The sequence below is a fragment of the Schistocerca cancellata genome, chromosome 4, assembly GCF_023864275.1.
Source record: "Schistocerca cancellata isolate TAMUIC-IGC-003103 chromosome 4, iqSchCanc2.1, whole genome shotgun sequence".
NCBI lineage: Eukaryota > Metazoa > Arthropoda > Insecta > Orthoptera > Acrididae > Schistocerca > Schistocerca cancellata.
In genome coordinates this window covers 338,980,155-338,998,190 of record NC_064629.1, presented here as the reverse complement: position 1 = coordinate 338,998,190, position 18,036 = coordinate 338,980,155, and the positions used below count along the sequence as shown (strand labels likewise).

The 18,036-nt window shown below is 41.5% G+C and overlaps 1 protein-coding gene across 2 annotated transcripts in view; it reads right to left on the bottom strand.

Moving 5' to 3' along the window:
- LOC126183629 (protein inturned) overlaps positions 1–18,036 on the bottom strand; it is a 287,053-nt gene that overhangs the window by 62,639 nt on the left and 206,378 nt on the right. For both annotated transcript variants that reach the window (XM_049925752.1, XM_049925751.1), the window contains exon 14: positions 1,005–1,054. In XM_049925752.1, the coding sequence (XP_049781709.1) occupies positions 1,005–1,054 (50 nt within the window). The remainder of the gene's footprint in view (positions 1–1,004; positions 1,055–18,036) is intronic.

Sequence of the window (18,036 nt, the reverse complement as noted above, 5' to 3'; positions counted from 1 at the left end):
CATTTTGCCATTTTTCTTTCATGTTTGCTGCTATCTCATTTAAATCCTGTCTGCCTAATAAACTACGAAACTAGAGTGAGACAACAGCAAACGCGGAAGAATATACGTATCGTGTCATGTTTATATTCGTATTATTCTTATGCCTAATAGTGATACAGTCAGAAATGAAGCACGGCAACTGATTAGATTTTTAAATCTAAGATGACTCGAATTTCTGTGCAGAATTTCATGTACTAAAGAAGCGGCCGCAAAGATTTTCAGACGGAGATAAATTTTCGCCTAACTCTCGTTCAGAACATGTTCTATCATACGCAGTCTATTGTTTGGTTCTTGTTGATCACTATCAAAGAAAGCAGTAGTGTAAGTAACAACAAATAGCAGTCTCTCGCCATTGTTTCGCCAATGAGACGATTCCTCTCTCTCTCTCTCCTTTTTCTTTTTTAAAAAAAAAGTGGCGGTAGTGTGCAGAAAAGCAAGCCGTGCCACGAGCGGCGACAGGCCGTAAACGCGCACTATCAGAATGCGACAAACAATGCATGACACAATGCATTGTCAGCTTAGAGTGACGTAATCACCTATAACAAAGAAAACGGCACTTATCAGATCAAAGCAAAATAAGCAATCGATTCAAACCAGACGGAGCACGTGAAAAAGGAAGGGTACTCGTATAAATACGGACGGAGCGCCTGACGCATAGCAATGACTACCTGGTAAAGCTTAACTGCTAAGCTTACGACTCGAACCAAACTATTGTCGCTGTATCGTCACTCATTCGACGTAAATTGTGTCTCATATTACAATGGACCAACTTTGTTTTGATTTGGAGGTGCGGCCTAAAACTTTTCTCTCCCCTTGAATTTCGAGTCACAAATTTCAGGTGCGGCTTAGATTCGGGAAATTTTTTTTTCCTTTATTTCGAGGCTCATTTTTCAGGTGCGGCTTAGATTCGAGTGCGGCTTAGATTTGAGTAAATATGGTATACCAATAAAACTGCTTCTACTTACGTCACAGCACAGCCTCCTGATTCAAGCAAGACCACAAGTAAGTCATGACCCTAGGAAACAACAATGAAAAATTAGCCACTGTACAGATTTAACTCACAGATAAATAAAATTCTTGTAATACATATTATGAATTACAATAAACACAATTAATCCAGAATGAGATTTTCACTCTGCAGCGGACTGTGCGCTGATATGAAACTTCCTAGCAGATTAAAACTGTGTGCCCGACCGAGACTCGAACTCGGGACCTTTGAAGTTTGGAAGGTAGGAGACGAGATACTGGCAGAAGTAAGGCTGTGACACCAGACGTAAGTTGTGCTTTGGTAGCTCAGATGGTAGAGCACTTGCCTGCGAAGGCAAAGGTCCGAGTTCGAGTCTTGGTCGGGCACACAGTTTTAATCTGCCAGGAAGTTTCTTAACACAATTAATGATTCAAATTTAGAAATAGAGATGTGAAATGTGTTACACAGTTCATTACATACTGACATAACATATTATCTATCAGAACAAAAAACAGCACTGAATGATAATCATTTAAATGCATTGTCTAAGTATGTCGAATTCAATATGGACATCAATTAATGTAATCTATAAACACATATCTTATGGAAACCTGAAATAAAACATTATTTGAAATTACAGATAGAAATAGCACTCCTTCACTTTTGCCTCACCTCAGTCAGCATCACATTCATTCATTTAGTTGGTTAGTTGTGTGTTCTTCTGATCAGTCCCTCACAAACTGTTATGATGTGGAAAGTGTCAAGTGCATAATAAATGCACACATGAGTCAAGTTTTTTTAAGCTTAAAATTTTTATTACCTGCCCCTATTCATTAAACGGCACAAAATGCATATTTTATACCTATAGATTTATTTATTTCTATTAAAGAATTCATCTATGGCACAGAAGGAGTTGTCAAGGAGATATGATTTCAATTTATTTTTGAAACTGTTAGTGCTGTCTGTTAGACATTTATTTCATCACATAATTTATCGAAAAGTTTTACAGCAGGATATTTTACCCCTTTCTGTGCTAAAGATAGGTTAAGTAGAGGATAGTGTAAGTCTTTCTTTGTTCTGGTATTATAATCATGAATGCCACTTTTGTTTTTAAACTTGTCCATGTGGTTGAGAACAAATTTCTATACTAAGTAAATGTACTGTGAGGCTATTGTAAGAATTCCTAACCTTTTAAACAGATGCCTACAAGATGTGTGACTATGAGCCCCACACATTATTCTAACCGCTTTCTTTTGAGCAGTGAATACTTTTTGCCTACGTGTTGAATTACCCCAAAATACTATTCCGTATGACATCAGAGAGTGCAAGCATACAAAGTATGTTAGCTTGCTAATTTCTATATCCTCAAAATTAGCAATTATTCTGAGTGCAAAAGTTGCTGAACCTAGTCGCTTTAGGGGATACAAAATACGAATTTTCCAATTAAGATTCTCATTTCTATTTACACTCAAAAACTTAGTATGCTCTTTCCTGGCTATTGACCTTTGCTGATGTGTTATATTTATTGAAGGAACTGTACTACTTGCAGTAGAAAATTGGATGTTCTGAGTTCAGAGCAAGCCCATTCGCAGAAAACTAATCAATAACTTTCCCAAAGACATTATTTGTATCATTTTCTATTGGAGTTTCTTTTACTGAACTAATAATGATACTTGAATCATTAGCAAACAGTGTCAGTTTAGCTTCTTGTTTCAGCTAAGGAGGGAGGTCACTCACATGCATCAGGAACAGAAGGGGACCCATGATCAAACCCTGTGGAACACCTAATGCAATTTCACCACAGTTAGATGAGGTGGGAAACTTCCTTAATTCATTTAATCCATGTAAAGAAACATTTTGCTCCCTGTTCTCTAGATATGCCTTAAACCACTGACATGCTGTCCCATTTATACTGTACAATTGTAATTTCTGTAACACAAAGTCGTGGTTCACACAATCAAATGCTTTAGACAAGTCACAGAAAATTCCTACTGGTGACATTTTACTATTTAAAGACTGTATTATCTGGGCAGTGAAATTGTATATTGCTGTTTCAGTAGAACAACATTTTTGAAATCCAAAGTGTGATTTACTAAGTATCCCATTACTGTTGAGATGGCTAACCACTCTTGCGTACATTACTTTCTCGATGATATTTGAACATGATATAAGCAAGGATACTGGCCGCTAATTATTGACATCTGTGGTGTCCCTTTTTTTGTACAGATGCTTGACAATGGAATATTTTAACCTGTCTGGGAAAATACCTTCAGTTAGTGATGAATTACAGATGTGACTCAGACATCAGCTGTAACTGCTCCACATTATTTTAACATCTTGTTAGAGATGTCATCCACTCCACCAGAACATTTATTTTTCAAAGATTTAATGATTTCCCTTATTTCACAAGAGGTTATTAGATGAAAATTAATCTGACAATGATTTCTCAGTACTGACTCTTCCATGTACTGCTTGGCTTTTTGTTTTTAACTATTCTCACCAATTTTTTCAGCTACACTTAAGAAATGGTGGTTAAATACATTAGCTACTTGTGTACTGTTGGTTAAGATGGTCTCATTCTCTTTAACAGTAATACTACCTACCCCTGTGGTTACTTTTCCTGTCTCTCTTCTAAAAACATTCCATATTGATTCAATTTTATTGCCCGAGTTGTTAACTTCATCTCTAATATACATTCTTTTTTTAAATTTTCTGACAACTTTTCTCAGTATGTAACATTAATTTTTATAGTGTAAAATTACTCCTGGGCAATTTTCTTTTTCTTTCTGAAGACACGTTAATACCTGTAGTAATCTGAGGCTTCTTTGAAAACTGTTTGGTGTTACATTTAGTAATTTTTTGGAGCAACAATGTTACCAAGAAATATTTTGCATTTATCTTTAGCATTTGGCTCATTATATACATCTCCCCAATTAACATTTCTTAAACTTTCTCTGAAGTGCTCTATAGGTGCTGGGTTGACCAGCCTTACATTTCTACTTAATGGCTTTGAACTGTACACCCTGCTAGTTTTTGTAAGTTAGTCAATTGTGCATCACGGTCTGATAATCCATTTATCACAGGGAAAGCATGTGTTAGTTTTACATCATTTAGCCATACAAATACATTATGTATTAAACTGCTATTGTCTTGAGCTATTCGTGTCGGAAACTTGATCACTGATTCTAAGTAATATGTCATTAATAACATTTCTAGTTGACTTTTCCTATCAGAATTGTTTAGAAAGTTTACAATGAAATCACCACAGATTAACAGCTTCTTCTTTTTGTCTGACAGACAGCATAATAGGGGGTCAAACTTTTTTTATCAATAGCTCCCAATCTCCTAATGGGGATCTGTACACTGTTGCCCTAATGGGGATCTGTACACTGTTGCTAATATCAACAGTACATTATCTATCTGTGGTTCACATGCACAAATTTCAAAGTGCTGATCGACAAAAAATTTGCTTACTTCTACAGTTTTGTATTTATACTCATGTTTTGTGTAAATGGCAACTCCACCTTTATGCATGCTAGATCTGCAAGTGTAAGATGCTAAATTATACCCATTTGTACTGACACTTTCCATCCCCACAATTACCTGGTGTTCAGACAAAGTATACCAACCTCATTCTTATTTTAGAGATCATCTAAACACACTAACAGCTCATCTACTTTATTTTCTATTGCCCCGATATTTGGATGAAGTAAATTGATACTACCCTTAGCTTTATCCCTATTTGGTGTACATGAAGCTTCTTTTATTCTGTTTTTCTTGATTGTTGTCTGTTTCGACTTTGGGTTTAACCTAAAAAATGTCTCTGCCTGGTTCCATTAACCATACGGATCATCCCTTGTGTGACTGTGGTCCCCCTTACAATATCTGCTAGTAGAGAAGCCAACTTATCTTTCCCTGTCCTATTTAGGTGCAGACCATGTGTAGTGTATCCCCACCTACCAATAGCATCAACTGGAACAACACTTATGTGAGATTTTGCTGGTGTCTGTAGCATCCTGTTCAGCTCAGTGTTAACTTGCTTTACAGCAGTGTTTACTCAGGGCTGACCATGGCGCTAAACGACCTCCACAAATTCCACATTTGTGTGCCCAGTTTCTGCTCCTATTTCATCCAGGTCCTTCCTAATACTATATCTTGGATTCATAGCCAGGCTGGTTCCCCTCCCCCAACTATAATTACCTGATCTTCCTTCTCAAAGTCCCTGCATTGACCTGGTTAAGGCTAGCAGTTGGTTTCACAAAACTTGTGACCTGGTACCCTGCACCCAATTTCTCCTGAAGCTGCTGGCCTACAATCCTCCCATGACTACTACCTAGAAACAGAATTCTTCTTTTCCTAATCTGATCTTATCCCAGCCTGTCTTTTTTCTTTAAGCTAATATTCTTTACCAACATACATTCAACTACATCTGGATGAGGTCCTTCCTCCACTACTTCAGATAACAAGCCAAACTGATTTACTAACTGAATTTCAAAAGTGTTTTCAAGAGTTTCCCTTTTTTGCTCTTTGCTTGCTACCTTTTCCCAGCACCCCATCTCTTTCTTCTCTCATAGCCTACATAAAGCCAAGTTTGCGTTTTCTAATTCAGCCTTAAGCGCTCAAATTTTTGCCTCCTGTTCAGCAATTTGTCTGTCCTTTCTACATACCCTACATTGCCATGGAAGAGCCTCATTATCTACCCATTTCCTCACTGCTACGTTTGCCCCAATGAAACCATAGCCTACAGTCTTCACAAAACATCCCCTCCTTCAGATTTCTATGGCAACCATCACATTTGTCACACATGGATTGATAGAAAAATGTTCACAAAATTTACACAAAAGCAGAGAATAACTTTGAACAAGAGCACTGAAATTTCATAGCCTATACTAATATGTAATTAAATGCTAACGTAAACAAACTTAAAAACTTACTTTTGAAAGTTTTAATTAACCACCTAAACTCTAAATGACAGACATCAATTAATTTAACTTTGAACTGCTAAGTCTAGTCAAAAAATAAAGATCTACACTTGCATGAAATTTATGCCTAAAATGTAAACAAAACTTATGACTATCAGCCTTTATGAAATACTTTCTTTTCTATCTGAATACGCTCAGAAAAGTGGGACCTTCAATAGATAGCCTACCAAACAAGTAATTGCACTAGTTGAAAATGTAATATTAACTAAATTATCTCTTATTTCAATAGTAATCACTTAACTTAGCAGGAGCTTTGTGGATGTGAATATGCTAGAGATATTAGACCACAGTAACGGCTCGTTTTTAGAAGTTGACTACTTATAGTATTGTTCACAAGAACTGCAACATTGAAAAGTAATGTCCCAAATGAATCTGAACATGAATGATGTGTAGAACACTGTACCAACAAAAGGTGATAGAGATTGTAGAGAAATAGTATGTGTTTAACCTCAGTAGTATTCTCTCTCATGAGCCCTGGAAGGTCAGTGTTATGCCCAGGTCAGTGGATGAAGAGTTATCAAATGAATTAGTAATGTTTAAGACAAGAGGAAGCATGCCTTTTTAATGTCAGTGGGTTTAATATTAATGAGTGAGTGAGTTTGAAGCATGAAGGAGGATTACTCTTCAGGAAATTAGGTTCAGCGTACTGTGCTGAGAGGACATTAAACCAAAAGATGTAAACACAGTATTGGATGACCACTATTTTCTCTGCAAGGCTATAACAGATTATAGTTTTATTTTCAGTATCGGCTTGAGACTAAATCATTACAAGAAGTATGGATGTGTCTCAGCCAGTTGTTAGACCGCACCTACTAATGGCTGGAATAGTGGCACGTACACCACTGCACCAACTTCCACTGCATGAAAACCAAAACTACAGCATCTTCAGAGGAGTATCATTTTGCCTGCTCCAGTGCCAATGCCACATATGTGATAGTCACTATTGTAATCACAGCAATATGGCAACCTTCACTGTTGGGGAATTTAGTATCTGTAGAAGATGTGAAAATATCACTACTTGACACTGTCAGCATGGGTACTTCATGGGCGGACAGTGGCTCGATAACACCTGGGGAACAGTATCACTTGAGAAGAATAAACTTGCCATGAAAATTGATATTTGGGAAGCAGAGTGCCATAACCCAGGTAGTTATGTGCATGGCAGTAAACTCAGCAAATGGCTAGCATGGGCAAATAACAACTAAGCACATGATGTTACTTGGCACCTAGTGCAAGCTACAGTCTGTGGCAATTTAACTTTGCATGAGCACTACCTGCTCCACTTACTGCTGCTCACAAACAAAAACTTCCGTCATCAGGTCTGCCCATACAACACAATGCATGCGCCCCTCTATGGAAGGTTTCTGTACTCCTCAACTGCTCTACTCATTTCAACTCATCTGCTTCCATTGTGATGGTCACTGGCAGGCATATTAAATCTATCCCACCTGAGAAGGCCAGGTAGGTTCAAAAATGGCCAGGTATGGGCCGTGACCTCCAGCAAAGAATTGGAGAGGGAGTATGAGAACCCATCAGTGGACCAATCACTAAAGGAGACCATGAATGCTGCCGGCTCCACTGGAAGGACATGGAAGCTGCAGCAGTGGCGTGTCTTCTGGTGGCAGTAGAGATGAGGCCACCTCCATTGATGAAGGGGTAGAAGGAGGCAGAATGGGATGGGGGCAGGTCGAAATCCATGAGCTCCACCTTGGCAGGCGGAGGTGCGAGCCTCACTGGAGCCTTAGGCTGCAAGCAACAGGAGGACAGCGGAGGGCATGAAGGAGTACCAACAGTGAAGCATGCTGCTACAAGTGGGAGAATGTCCCTGAAACAACCTCGTACTCAATGCTGCCACTCAGCTGACTGGAAGGCCACAACAGCGACACTCCAACATGGCGTGGGAGCAACTGAATTATATAAGGGGTCAGCTGCTCCTCACTAACATCCACCACAAACAACTGCCGACATCCATAGCCCACCATGGCACCCGACAGCCTCCCTAGCTGCCAGTCGAAGGACCAGGCCGAAACGGCAGTGCCTGGAGGAAAATGCAGTGGACCACAGTGGACCATGGCATGCAACCCATGATGCAACAACTCAACAAGGCCCCATGGCTGGTGCCCATGCAAAAATCCTGCAGGACTGCACCCACTGGTGCCTGGTACATAGCCAAAAAATTCAAAAACACAACATTGTGGCAAGAGGACTTCATCATTTGGGTCTTGAATGTACACACGAAGCACACATGCTGGATACCATAGTGGTTTCAAAGTCTTCAAACTTCCGTGACACAAACTGCTCTTACTGTTATCGAACACCAGAGTCCTTGGGTATTCTTCAATGGCAAAAATTATTGACTCTGCGGGAACAGTGGCAGTCAGCAACATGGAGGAGAGCTTCACTATGTACAGGAAATTCGACAATGCATTGACCACCAACCACCACATGCTCCCCAACAATGTACCTGCAAAATTGACTTGACCCTGTCCCAAGTGTGTTCTGGGACTGACAACAGAGAGAACTGGCATAGTGGTGTAGCTTGGTTTTGTGCACAAGCCCTGCAAGCCCACATCAAATGTTCAATGTAATAATTGATTGCTGGACAGTAAATGTGATGTTGTGTCAATGCCATCTTACACACACCCCAGTGCAATGAATGCAGCAGTTGGAGTATGTGAGGATATGACATGGGGACAAACACTTAACACTATTGCTCCTCTGTGGCAAGAATGAGGACTCCCTGGACAGTCCTGAGTCGATTACTGAGGAGAAAAGATTTACACCATGCTCAACCTGCACTCGAGGAGACATGCTCCAGCAGACCCATCTGGACCGCTGAAATTATTTTCTGGAAAACTGGGTCAGCATGTGACCTTTTGTGTTGTCAATGGAAAATACAACAGGGCTTGCTGCAAGGCACCATCCAATGCAAACACGAGAGCCTTCTGCGAATTCAACTCCAGACTGGGCCCCACTGGTGACTGTGACAGTGTGTCATGCTGGGTGGTGGAGTGGTAATGAATTCTAAAAAATAGTTGCAGAGAAATGTAGCCCATCACTGCAACCAGTGATCAGTGCTATCCAGAAACTTTGAACAAGGGCCAAATAAGAAAACCAACAGCTTGTGGTCAGAGATGAGGAGGAACCTTGCCCCATAGAGGAAGATGTGAAACTTTTTAACCCCAAATATAATAGCTAGTACCTCCTTTTCCTCCTGTGAATAATTACAATGGACAGTGGAAAGCATCTTCAGTGCATAAGTAATAGGCTGCATGCTACTACCCAGGTTTCGATAGAACCGGATGGCACCAATGCCGTACTGGGACATGTCACAGGACAGAGTTCAAGATTTAACCAGTGTAAAGGAAGCCAGACAGGGAGCAGAGCACAAACACTGCTTGAGAGACCGAAAAGTCCATTCAAAATCGGCATAACAGAGAAACTTAATGCCCTTCTTTCAAAGCTGGTAAGAGGCTGGCAGATGTGCGCGGCCTGGGAAATGAACTAATCATAATATGAAATCCTACCCAAAAAAGACTAGAGCTCCTTCAGGTTCTTGGGTGCTGGTAGGTTGGCAATGGCCTTGATGTGATCTTTCGTGGGGATGAGATCATCTTCACTAAGCACATGACCCAAAAGATGCACAATTGGGGAGGGAAAACTACACATTCCCAGTTTGGAATGAAGGTCATACACCAGGGGGCATTGAAGAATGCTGAAGGTTTTGTAAATACTCCTCCTGAGTATGGTCCGTGACCCAGGTGTTATCAAGGCAACTGACGCAACAGTGAATATCCTGAATCAATTGCTCCAAATAATGTTGGTAAATATTCAGTACAGACAAGATTTCAAATGGCAAGTGATTAAATTGGTAATGCCAAAAGAAGGTGTTGAGGACCAGGAGAGTCTGAGGAACTGCAGGTAAGCATGGCGTATGTTGATGCAGGAAAACTACTGGCCCTATGACTACCTTGACAATAACTTCATGTGCAGTGGAATGGGGTACTGATCCATGACACATTGCATGTTGCCCGTCTGTTTAAAATTGATGCAGAGGTGAACGGTGCCATCGAGCTTCTGAATCACCACCAAAATAGGAGAAACAGTGCCCTGATCCTGCCAATCAGGATCAGGAGCTAACCAGACAATCACATGCCGATTTAGCGAATCTGCATAAGATTTTGCACATTTGGGACATTTAAAATGACACTTGCATGAGAGGCCTTGCAAATCAGTGATCCAGGCCACATACGATAGTGCAGGGCACTTGTGATGCAACCATACCACCACCACATGGGATTGATAGCTGAAATACTGCATAAGCAACTGACAAACCTCATCAAAGGGAAGCTTCTCAGGCTCAGTGGAGGGTTTCAAATTTCTGATGACTTCGTATAAGCCCGTGCTGCTGGACAACAATAAGGTGGCCTTATCAACCGGATTGACAGTATGCCTTACCTAACAGTGCAGCAAGAACCAGAACAGGTAATTCTCTGACCTTCCCATAGACTCACCAAAACTGGCAAATGGTGTCACGTCTGAGAAGAAAACTGTCCAATGGTAATGTTCCATCTTCAGCCAATTCCAGATGACATATTTCATCAGGATACAATCGTACCATATGTGATGAGCAATGCACAATCCTTTTATGAAGGATGATGGTTCCACTGCTTCTTTGGATGGTACATTTGCTTCCCACATTGCCCATCAAACATGCAAAGGATATGGTTGGTGAAAAGTTAAACTGTTTGTCTGCAGCTCTAGCAGCCACTGTTAATGCTTTGTGGGCTTGCATACAAACTGCATTGAACATTCCTCAGGAACATGTAATGGTTATTTTTTATTCTATGTCATGAGTTTCTAACTGCAAGGCCTTGGGGCTTCACATCAATCTGAATTCTAAGATTCATGTACAGTTATACAATAATAATTATTTGTGTATGGAAACATACATAATCTGTGTTACGAAGTTCATTTCAGTCACATTTATTATTCTTTTATACACACTGCTGTTATCTTGCTTCTATGATTGCTTTGTACAAACATGATTTTTTATTGGAATATTTAATAATAATTAACTTTATAAATTAGAGTTCAGCAATCAGTCATCCTTTTCCTGTAGATTTTATTTGGCAAATCCAGATTTCGGCTAGTGCCCAGCCATTATCGATGCACTATTTTCTGGTCTCGATACATGTCAGTTCCCTGTTGTTCGGGCATCACTCACAGTTCTTTGACTGTGACTGACGCCTGAACAACAGGGAACTGACATGTATCGAGACTAAACAATAGTGCATTGATAATGGCTAGGCACTAGCCAAAATCTGGATTTGCCTTTAAAAAAAAAAAGATTGATTGCTGCACTCTATAATTTATAAATAATAATACATAATATCACAGTCACTGAGTGCACCAACTTTCCTAATGGAAGGCAACCTAATAATTAACTGTATACAGTGCCTTGTTGATAATATATCATTTCAGATCTAAACTACTAAACTATGACTACAATTTGGGTTTTCAGCTTTTACCTCCTTCAGCATTAATGGAATTGATACACCTACAAGGTTACTGAGTATAATGCCTCATATGAAATGAGATGTAAATATAAATGTTTATATCAATTTACTAATTGTACTTTACTTCTGCAGTTGAATATCTGCCATCTGCATCGTTGAAAAATAACTGCACTTGCAATTATACTTAATCAAAATTCTTCAGATACTGCAGAATTCCAACACTTGCTCACAATTCGATATTTCTAATTTAACAGTTTTCACATTTTGAATGATATGGAGTAATAGTTTTCTTAACAGCAAATTTATGCACACATATGAGGCATAATAAAATATTACACTGGAGCAGCACATGACATGGAATGGATGCAGAATACAAGATGAAGTTTTAGAGGGTGGGAGAATTATTAGACAATGTGGCACTGCTGTGTTGTTTGTCATCCAGTTTGTGGTAGGTACATGAAAAAGCGGAAGAAAAGGAAGATTAGAGTTTAATGTCCTGCTGACAATGAGGTCATTACAGACAGAGCAAAAGCTTGTATTAGGGTAGGGGATGAGGAAGGAGTTCAGCCATGCCCTTTCGAAGAAACCATCCTGGAATTTACCTTAAGCAATTTTGAGGAAATCACATAAAACCTAACACTGAATGGCTGTACAGGTATTCAAACCATTGCCCTCCTGAATGCAAAGTGCTAGCCACATTCTCATAAAGAAGAGTCTTATTGCACTCATATTCTCTGGTGTGTATGTGGGGTGGAAAGGGGGGGGGGGGTGAAGAAAGAAAGGGGGGGGGACAGAGCAACAAGTGTTAGACAGTATGAACATATATGCTCATAACTTTCTTAAGGTATTTAACTGCCCTTTAAAAATTTTCTCAAAATGTTGTGAATATCTTCTGTGTTATGACTTTTACGTGGGTTGTGTTATCACATGTCTATTCAAAAATGTTCAAATGTGGGTAAAATCTTATGGGACTTAACTGCCAAGGTCATCATGCCCTAAGCTTACACACTACTTAACCTATATTATCCTAAGGACAAACACACACACACCCATGCCTGAGAGAGGACTCAAACCTCCGTCGGGACCAGCTGCACAGTCCGTGGCTGCAGCGCCTTAGACCGCTCAGCTAATCCTGCGCGGCACATGTCTATTCAGTTAAGTTACTTGAAACAAGTAATCCTTATTGAATACAGAAAACAAATTGCTATAGATATATGTCACTCAATGATTAAGAATTTTTGCAGTGAGTGTGAGTTTCTAAAAATAATGTCTATGTACATTAACATCTATATACCTACACCACAAGCCATCATAAAGTGCATGGTGGAGGGCACCATGTAGCACTACTAGTCATTTTCTTTCCTGTCCCACTTGCAAATAGAGTGAGGGAAAAACAACGATGTAGTGAGTCCACATGAGTCCTAATTTCTCACATCTTATATTCATTGTCCTTATGCAAAATGTATGTTGATGGCTGTAGAATTATTCTCCAGTCACCCTCAAATGTTGGTTTTCTAAATTTCAGCAATAGGCCATGCAAAAAGAGCATCGTCTTCTCTCCAGGGATTCCCATTTGAGTTCACGAAGCATCTCTGTAATACTTGGGTACTGAACAAACCTACTGGTAACAAATCTAGCAGCATGCCTCAGAATTGCTTCAATGTCTTCCTTTAATCTGACCAGGTAGGGATCCCAAACACTAAAACATTACTTAAGAATAAGTCACACTGGGCTCCTATATGCCATCCCTTTTGTGGAGAGCTACAATTTCCCAAAATTCTCCTAATAAAATGAAGTTGAACATTTGCCTTCCCAACTGCCAACCTGATGTGCACATTTTGTTTCATATCACTTTGCAATGCTACATCTACATATTTAATTGATGTGACTGTGTCAAGCATCACACTACTAATGCTGTATCCGAATGCTATAGGGTTACTTTTCCTACTCATCCACATAACTGACAGTTTTCTACATTAACAGCAAGCTGCCATTCATACCATCAACTAGAAATTCTGTCCAAGCTATCTTGTATATTCTTACAAACACTGAATGACATCACCTTCCCATATACCACAGTGTTACCAGCAAACAGTCATAAATTGCTGCGAACCCTGTCTGTCAGGTCATTTCTATATAGAGATAATAAGAACAGTCCTATCACACTTTCCTGTGATACTCCTAAAGATACCTTTGCCTCTTATGAACACTCATGGTCAAGAACACAATACTGAATTCTATTACTTTAAAGGTCTTTGAGAGACTTACGTATCTGGGAACCTAAAACATGACTTATTTGTTCTCAACTCTTTCAGTTAGTTCCTTCTCTACGCCATAGATACCTATTTCTATGTCCACCACATGGGAATCTGCACAACAGTCAAACAATAGTATGTTTGTATGATCCTCCTGCATGAATAAAGCTTTCCTTTTGCTTTCTTCTACTGCTACCCCAGACTGGTCAATGAGTGAATGCATAGAAGTCTCCAACCTGCTTACTGAATTTACGTATGACCAGAATTTTCTTGGGCTCTCAGCATGACCTTTCACTAAGGTATGGCGGGGGAAGTTGTATGCTTTCTCCATTGATCTTGTTACGAACACATGAATTTCTACTAACATTTGTCTGTCAACATTTGCGTGTTCTTTTTTTCAACTGGGAGTGCAACAATTCCTGTTTCCTCAGCATTTTCAGAATTTAATTATTAAATCATGGCGGGTCTTTTCGATCCTTCATTCAGTTACATGGGACACACATCCCCGGAGTGTGTTTTACAATCAGTTTAAACTTCGCCCATAATTCCTTCATGTCCATCATACTGGAGCTAAATGGCATACATTCACTGTCTCAGTGAGATGCTAACAACTGTTTATCTGCTTTTTTCTAGCACAAATACTCTCCTGCCTTCTTGACCAGTTTATTAACTTTAATTAACATTGTCATTATGATGATATCATGATTACTAATCCCTATCTTTACAATGATACTGTGTCAATAAGATTAGTCCTATTTGCAGCTACAAGGTTCAAAATAATTTCATTGTGTGTGGGTTGTCTAACTAGTTGTTCATGGCAGTTTTTGGAAAATGTGTTCAAACGTACTTCCCAAAACTGTCTGTCCGAACCACCTGCAGACATAGATATTCCAGTCTATACTTGATAGACTAAAGTCAACATTGATTAATACAGCATGATCTGGGTATTTCTGCACTACTGTGCGTAGACGTTCCTCTAATGATTCTACAACTGTTATGGCAAAATCAGGGGGCTGGTAAAAATATCCAATAATTAACTTGAGTTCATCTACGTATGGTACTCGTGTCCACCTAACTTTACAGCCAGACTCAATTTTAATCACGATAGACATGGCATTTTTGTCAACAGCAATGCACAATCCCCCTTCTATGGCATCTAATCTGTCTTTTCAATATACTTTCTGCTAAATCTACAGAGCAGGAACCAACTCGCTTTGCCAACTCATTTTTATTAAGGAAGCTGCAATAAACCACCAACAGTAACACTCTCTTAAAAAAAAATAACTAAATAAATAAATAAATAAAAATAATTAAAAAAAATAAATAATAAGGATTCCTTCTGCGGGTCACGAAAATAACAACTAATTCTTATAATCAGAGTTCCCTTGTTCCCTTCGACTCTATACCTGTACAACTGTTCCACGTCGAAGTCAGCAGTTACCAGCTGATAGATAGCCTACATGACAGAAGTGACGTAGCATAATTGTTGTGGAAGAGAGGATGGTCGAGATGGCACAAAGCTGGACTCGCCAATCTTCTCTGCACTCGATGAGTCGAGAACAGCCCACTGAATGGCTGGGCACCGGTTTATCTAGTCTCGGGTGGAAGGATATTCCCAGAACTATTTGCACACACGTGATCGCCAGGAAATAGTTCACTGATCGTTGCATCCCCTATCCCTGCCACTGGTTGATGCCCTCTGAGGGACGTTGGCCGCACCTACGTGTTTGTTGTCAACTGTGGTACTGGCTTGTAAACACTCTGGCACAGGCCAGACTTTGCAGCGCAGTCAGCTACCTGCATCGCTGGTCTGTCTGTGGTGTAGCTGCTGCAGTAGATGTCTGTTGTGACTGCAGCAATCCTCCCCCCATCCCTCCCAGGGGTGAAGCGAAGGCACATCTCGATGTCGGTCCCTGGTTCTGCTGGTCGAATAAGACCACGATTGACGGCGGAGGTGCTGGTGGTGGACGGAGCCCCATCGACATCCAGAGGTGGGGGACCTGCCCACGGGGACTCTGCAAAAGCCCACGTCAGCTATGACGACGGCTTTAACATTGGTGGCTGCAACTGTGGCGGCTGTGACGGTGAACTCCTGGCCTTCCAGAAGACCTCAGACTGAAAGTGCGGTGCCGGAGACAACAGCAGTGCCGGGCCTGGCCCATGATGGTGCTGTAGCTGGTCGAAATGCTTCTGACAGAGGGAACCACCATTGAGGACAACAGTTGCCATGGTGCGGCCAAAAAGTGTGGAGACTTTGGTGGGAACCCACGAACTCACGAACGGAAGAGTCATTGCAGTGAGGCCAGTAAGCCCAAACCTCCAGGTCTGACACCTGAGGACAATTGGAGGGCCACTCAAGTTGAACGTGGTGCAGAATCATCCAGAGAACCAGGTCCGAACCTGTGTGCTATGCAACGAGCCAGGCATTCAGTGGCAATGCAGCGATGGCGGAGGAGGCACCATCTTCCAGATGAAAACAAGCAACCAGATCAGCATCAAAGTCGGAATCTGCCCCCACAGGAAGTAAAATAAAGTGCTGGCATGGAGGGCCGTGGCCTGGTAGTGGATGTCGTAGGTGGTAGGTGTACCCTGCAAGAAACAATGCCTAGCGCTGCAGGCGGTGAGCGGTCTGGGTAGGGATGGTGGATGTGCCGTCGAACACAGAGACCACGGGCTGTGGTCTGTGTAGAGTGTGAACCGGTGGCCGTAGATGAAGTCGTGGAACTTCTTTGAATCTAAATATGATGGCTAAGGTCCCTTTCTCGATGTCGCTATAGTTGCGCTGTGCATGTGATAGTGTTTTTGAGATGAAAGCCACTGGGCACTCAACACCGTCAACGATATGAGACAACACAGCTCTCAGCTCATAATCTGACACATCAGCAGCCAAAAGTAGAGGCTTGCCTGGGTCATATGGGATGAGGCACAGTTGAACGAAAAGAGCAGATTTGAGACGCCGGAAAGTCTGGCGATCAGGTCCAGGGAACATTCTTGTGAAGCAGGTGATGCAGAGGCTCTGCCAGAGCTGCAGCATGTGGGATGAAATGTTAATAATAGGTGAGTTGACCCAAGATGGATTTGAGCTGGGAGATGTTTGTCAGCGTCGGGAGCCGCTGAATGGCCTCGAGGTACTGCAGCGCTGGGCGAATGCCCGCGGCGCTCAAGACATGGTCAAGAGAGGTCACTTGTGGCACAAAAAAATTGACATTTGACCCTGTTGCACCACAACCCCTCAGCCTGCACATCCTAAAGAAGTTGCCGAAGAATCTGTGGTAAGTCCGGGTCCGAGATCCCTGTGACTAAGATGGAATTGGCGGTGCTGCGGACCTCCTTAGTCACATACTCTAGAAAGCATTGAAAGATGGCTGGAACGTTGGTGATCCCAAAGGGCAGGCAGTTGCACCAGAAGAGCCTAAAGGCAGTACTGATGATGAGGACCTCTTGAGAAGCAGCATCGACTGGCAGCTGCAGGTATGCTTCCCTAAGATCAATCTTTGTGAAGATCTTTCCACCTGCCAAGTTGGACAAAATATCATCAACCTTCAGGATAGGGTAAGAGTCAATGACTCGCTGGGCATTGACAGTGGCCTTAATATTGCCACATACCCGGAGGGACCCATTCGGTTTTTCGAGGATGACAATGCGCCAATTGGTCTCAGAACTCCAACCTCCACAAGGCAACGCAGTTCCTTGCGTAGGGCATGCTGCACAGAAAAAGGCACTGGACGAGCCTTGTGAAACTTCAGAACAGCTGAGGGAAGTAGTTCAACGTGCACTTCGAAACCGGACACCCCCAGAAAAGAATCAAAGAAGACGTCAGGGAAGGAATCGAAAAGCTCCAGTAAAACAGCATCAGGGGACACAGTTTGAACTGCAGAGGCCAAATCATAGATCTCAAGGCCAATAGAATGAAAAAGATCCATCCGCAACAGTTTAGTGGCTGCGGAGGCAACTAGGATCAAAACTCGGGCGGTGACATCATGAGAGACACACTGCACCTGCGCCAGGAACCAGCCCTGCATGTGGATAATGTCGTTACTATAGCTTGTCAAGGGTGTCAGGAGTGGGTGGAGTGTTGGAGCCCTCAAGCAGTGGTGAGAATTGGCATCAATAATATTGGCGGAGGACCCTGTGTCCAACTGCAGACGGAGGGGAGTCCTGTTGATCTGGGCCGTCAGAGCGATGGGCCCCGTCGTGTGTGGGAGGACTGACTGGACAAAGGAGGCACTCAGCAGCTGGTCAGAATCTTCCAAGAACAAGTCTGGAGCGTCCAA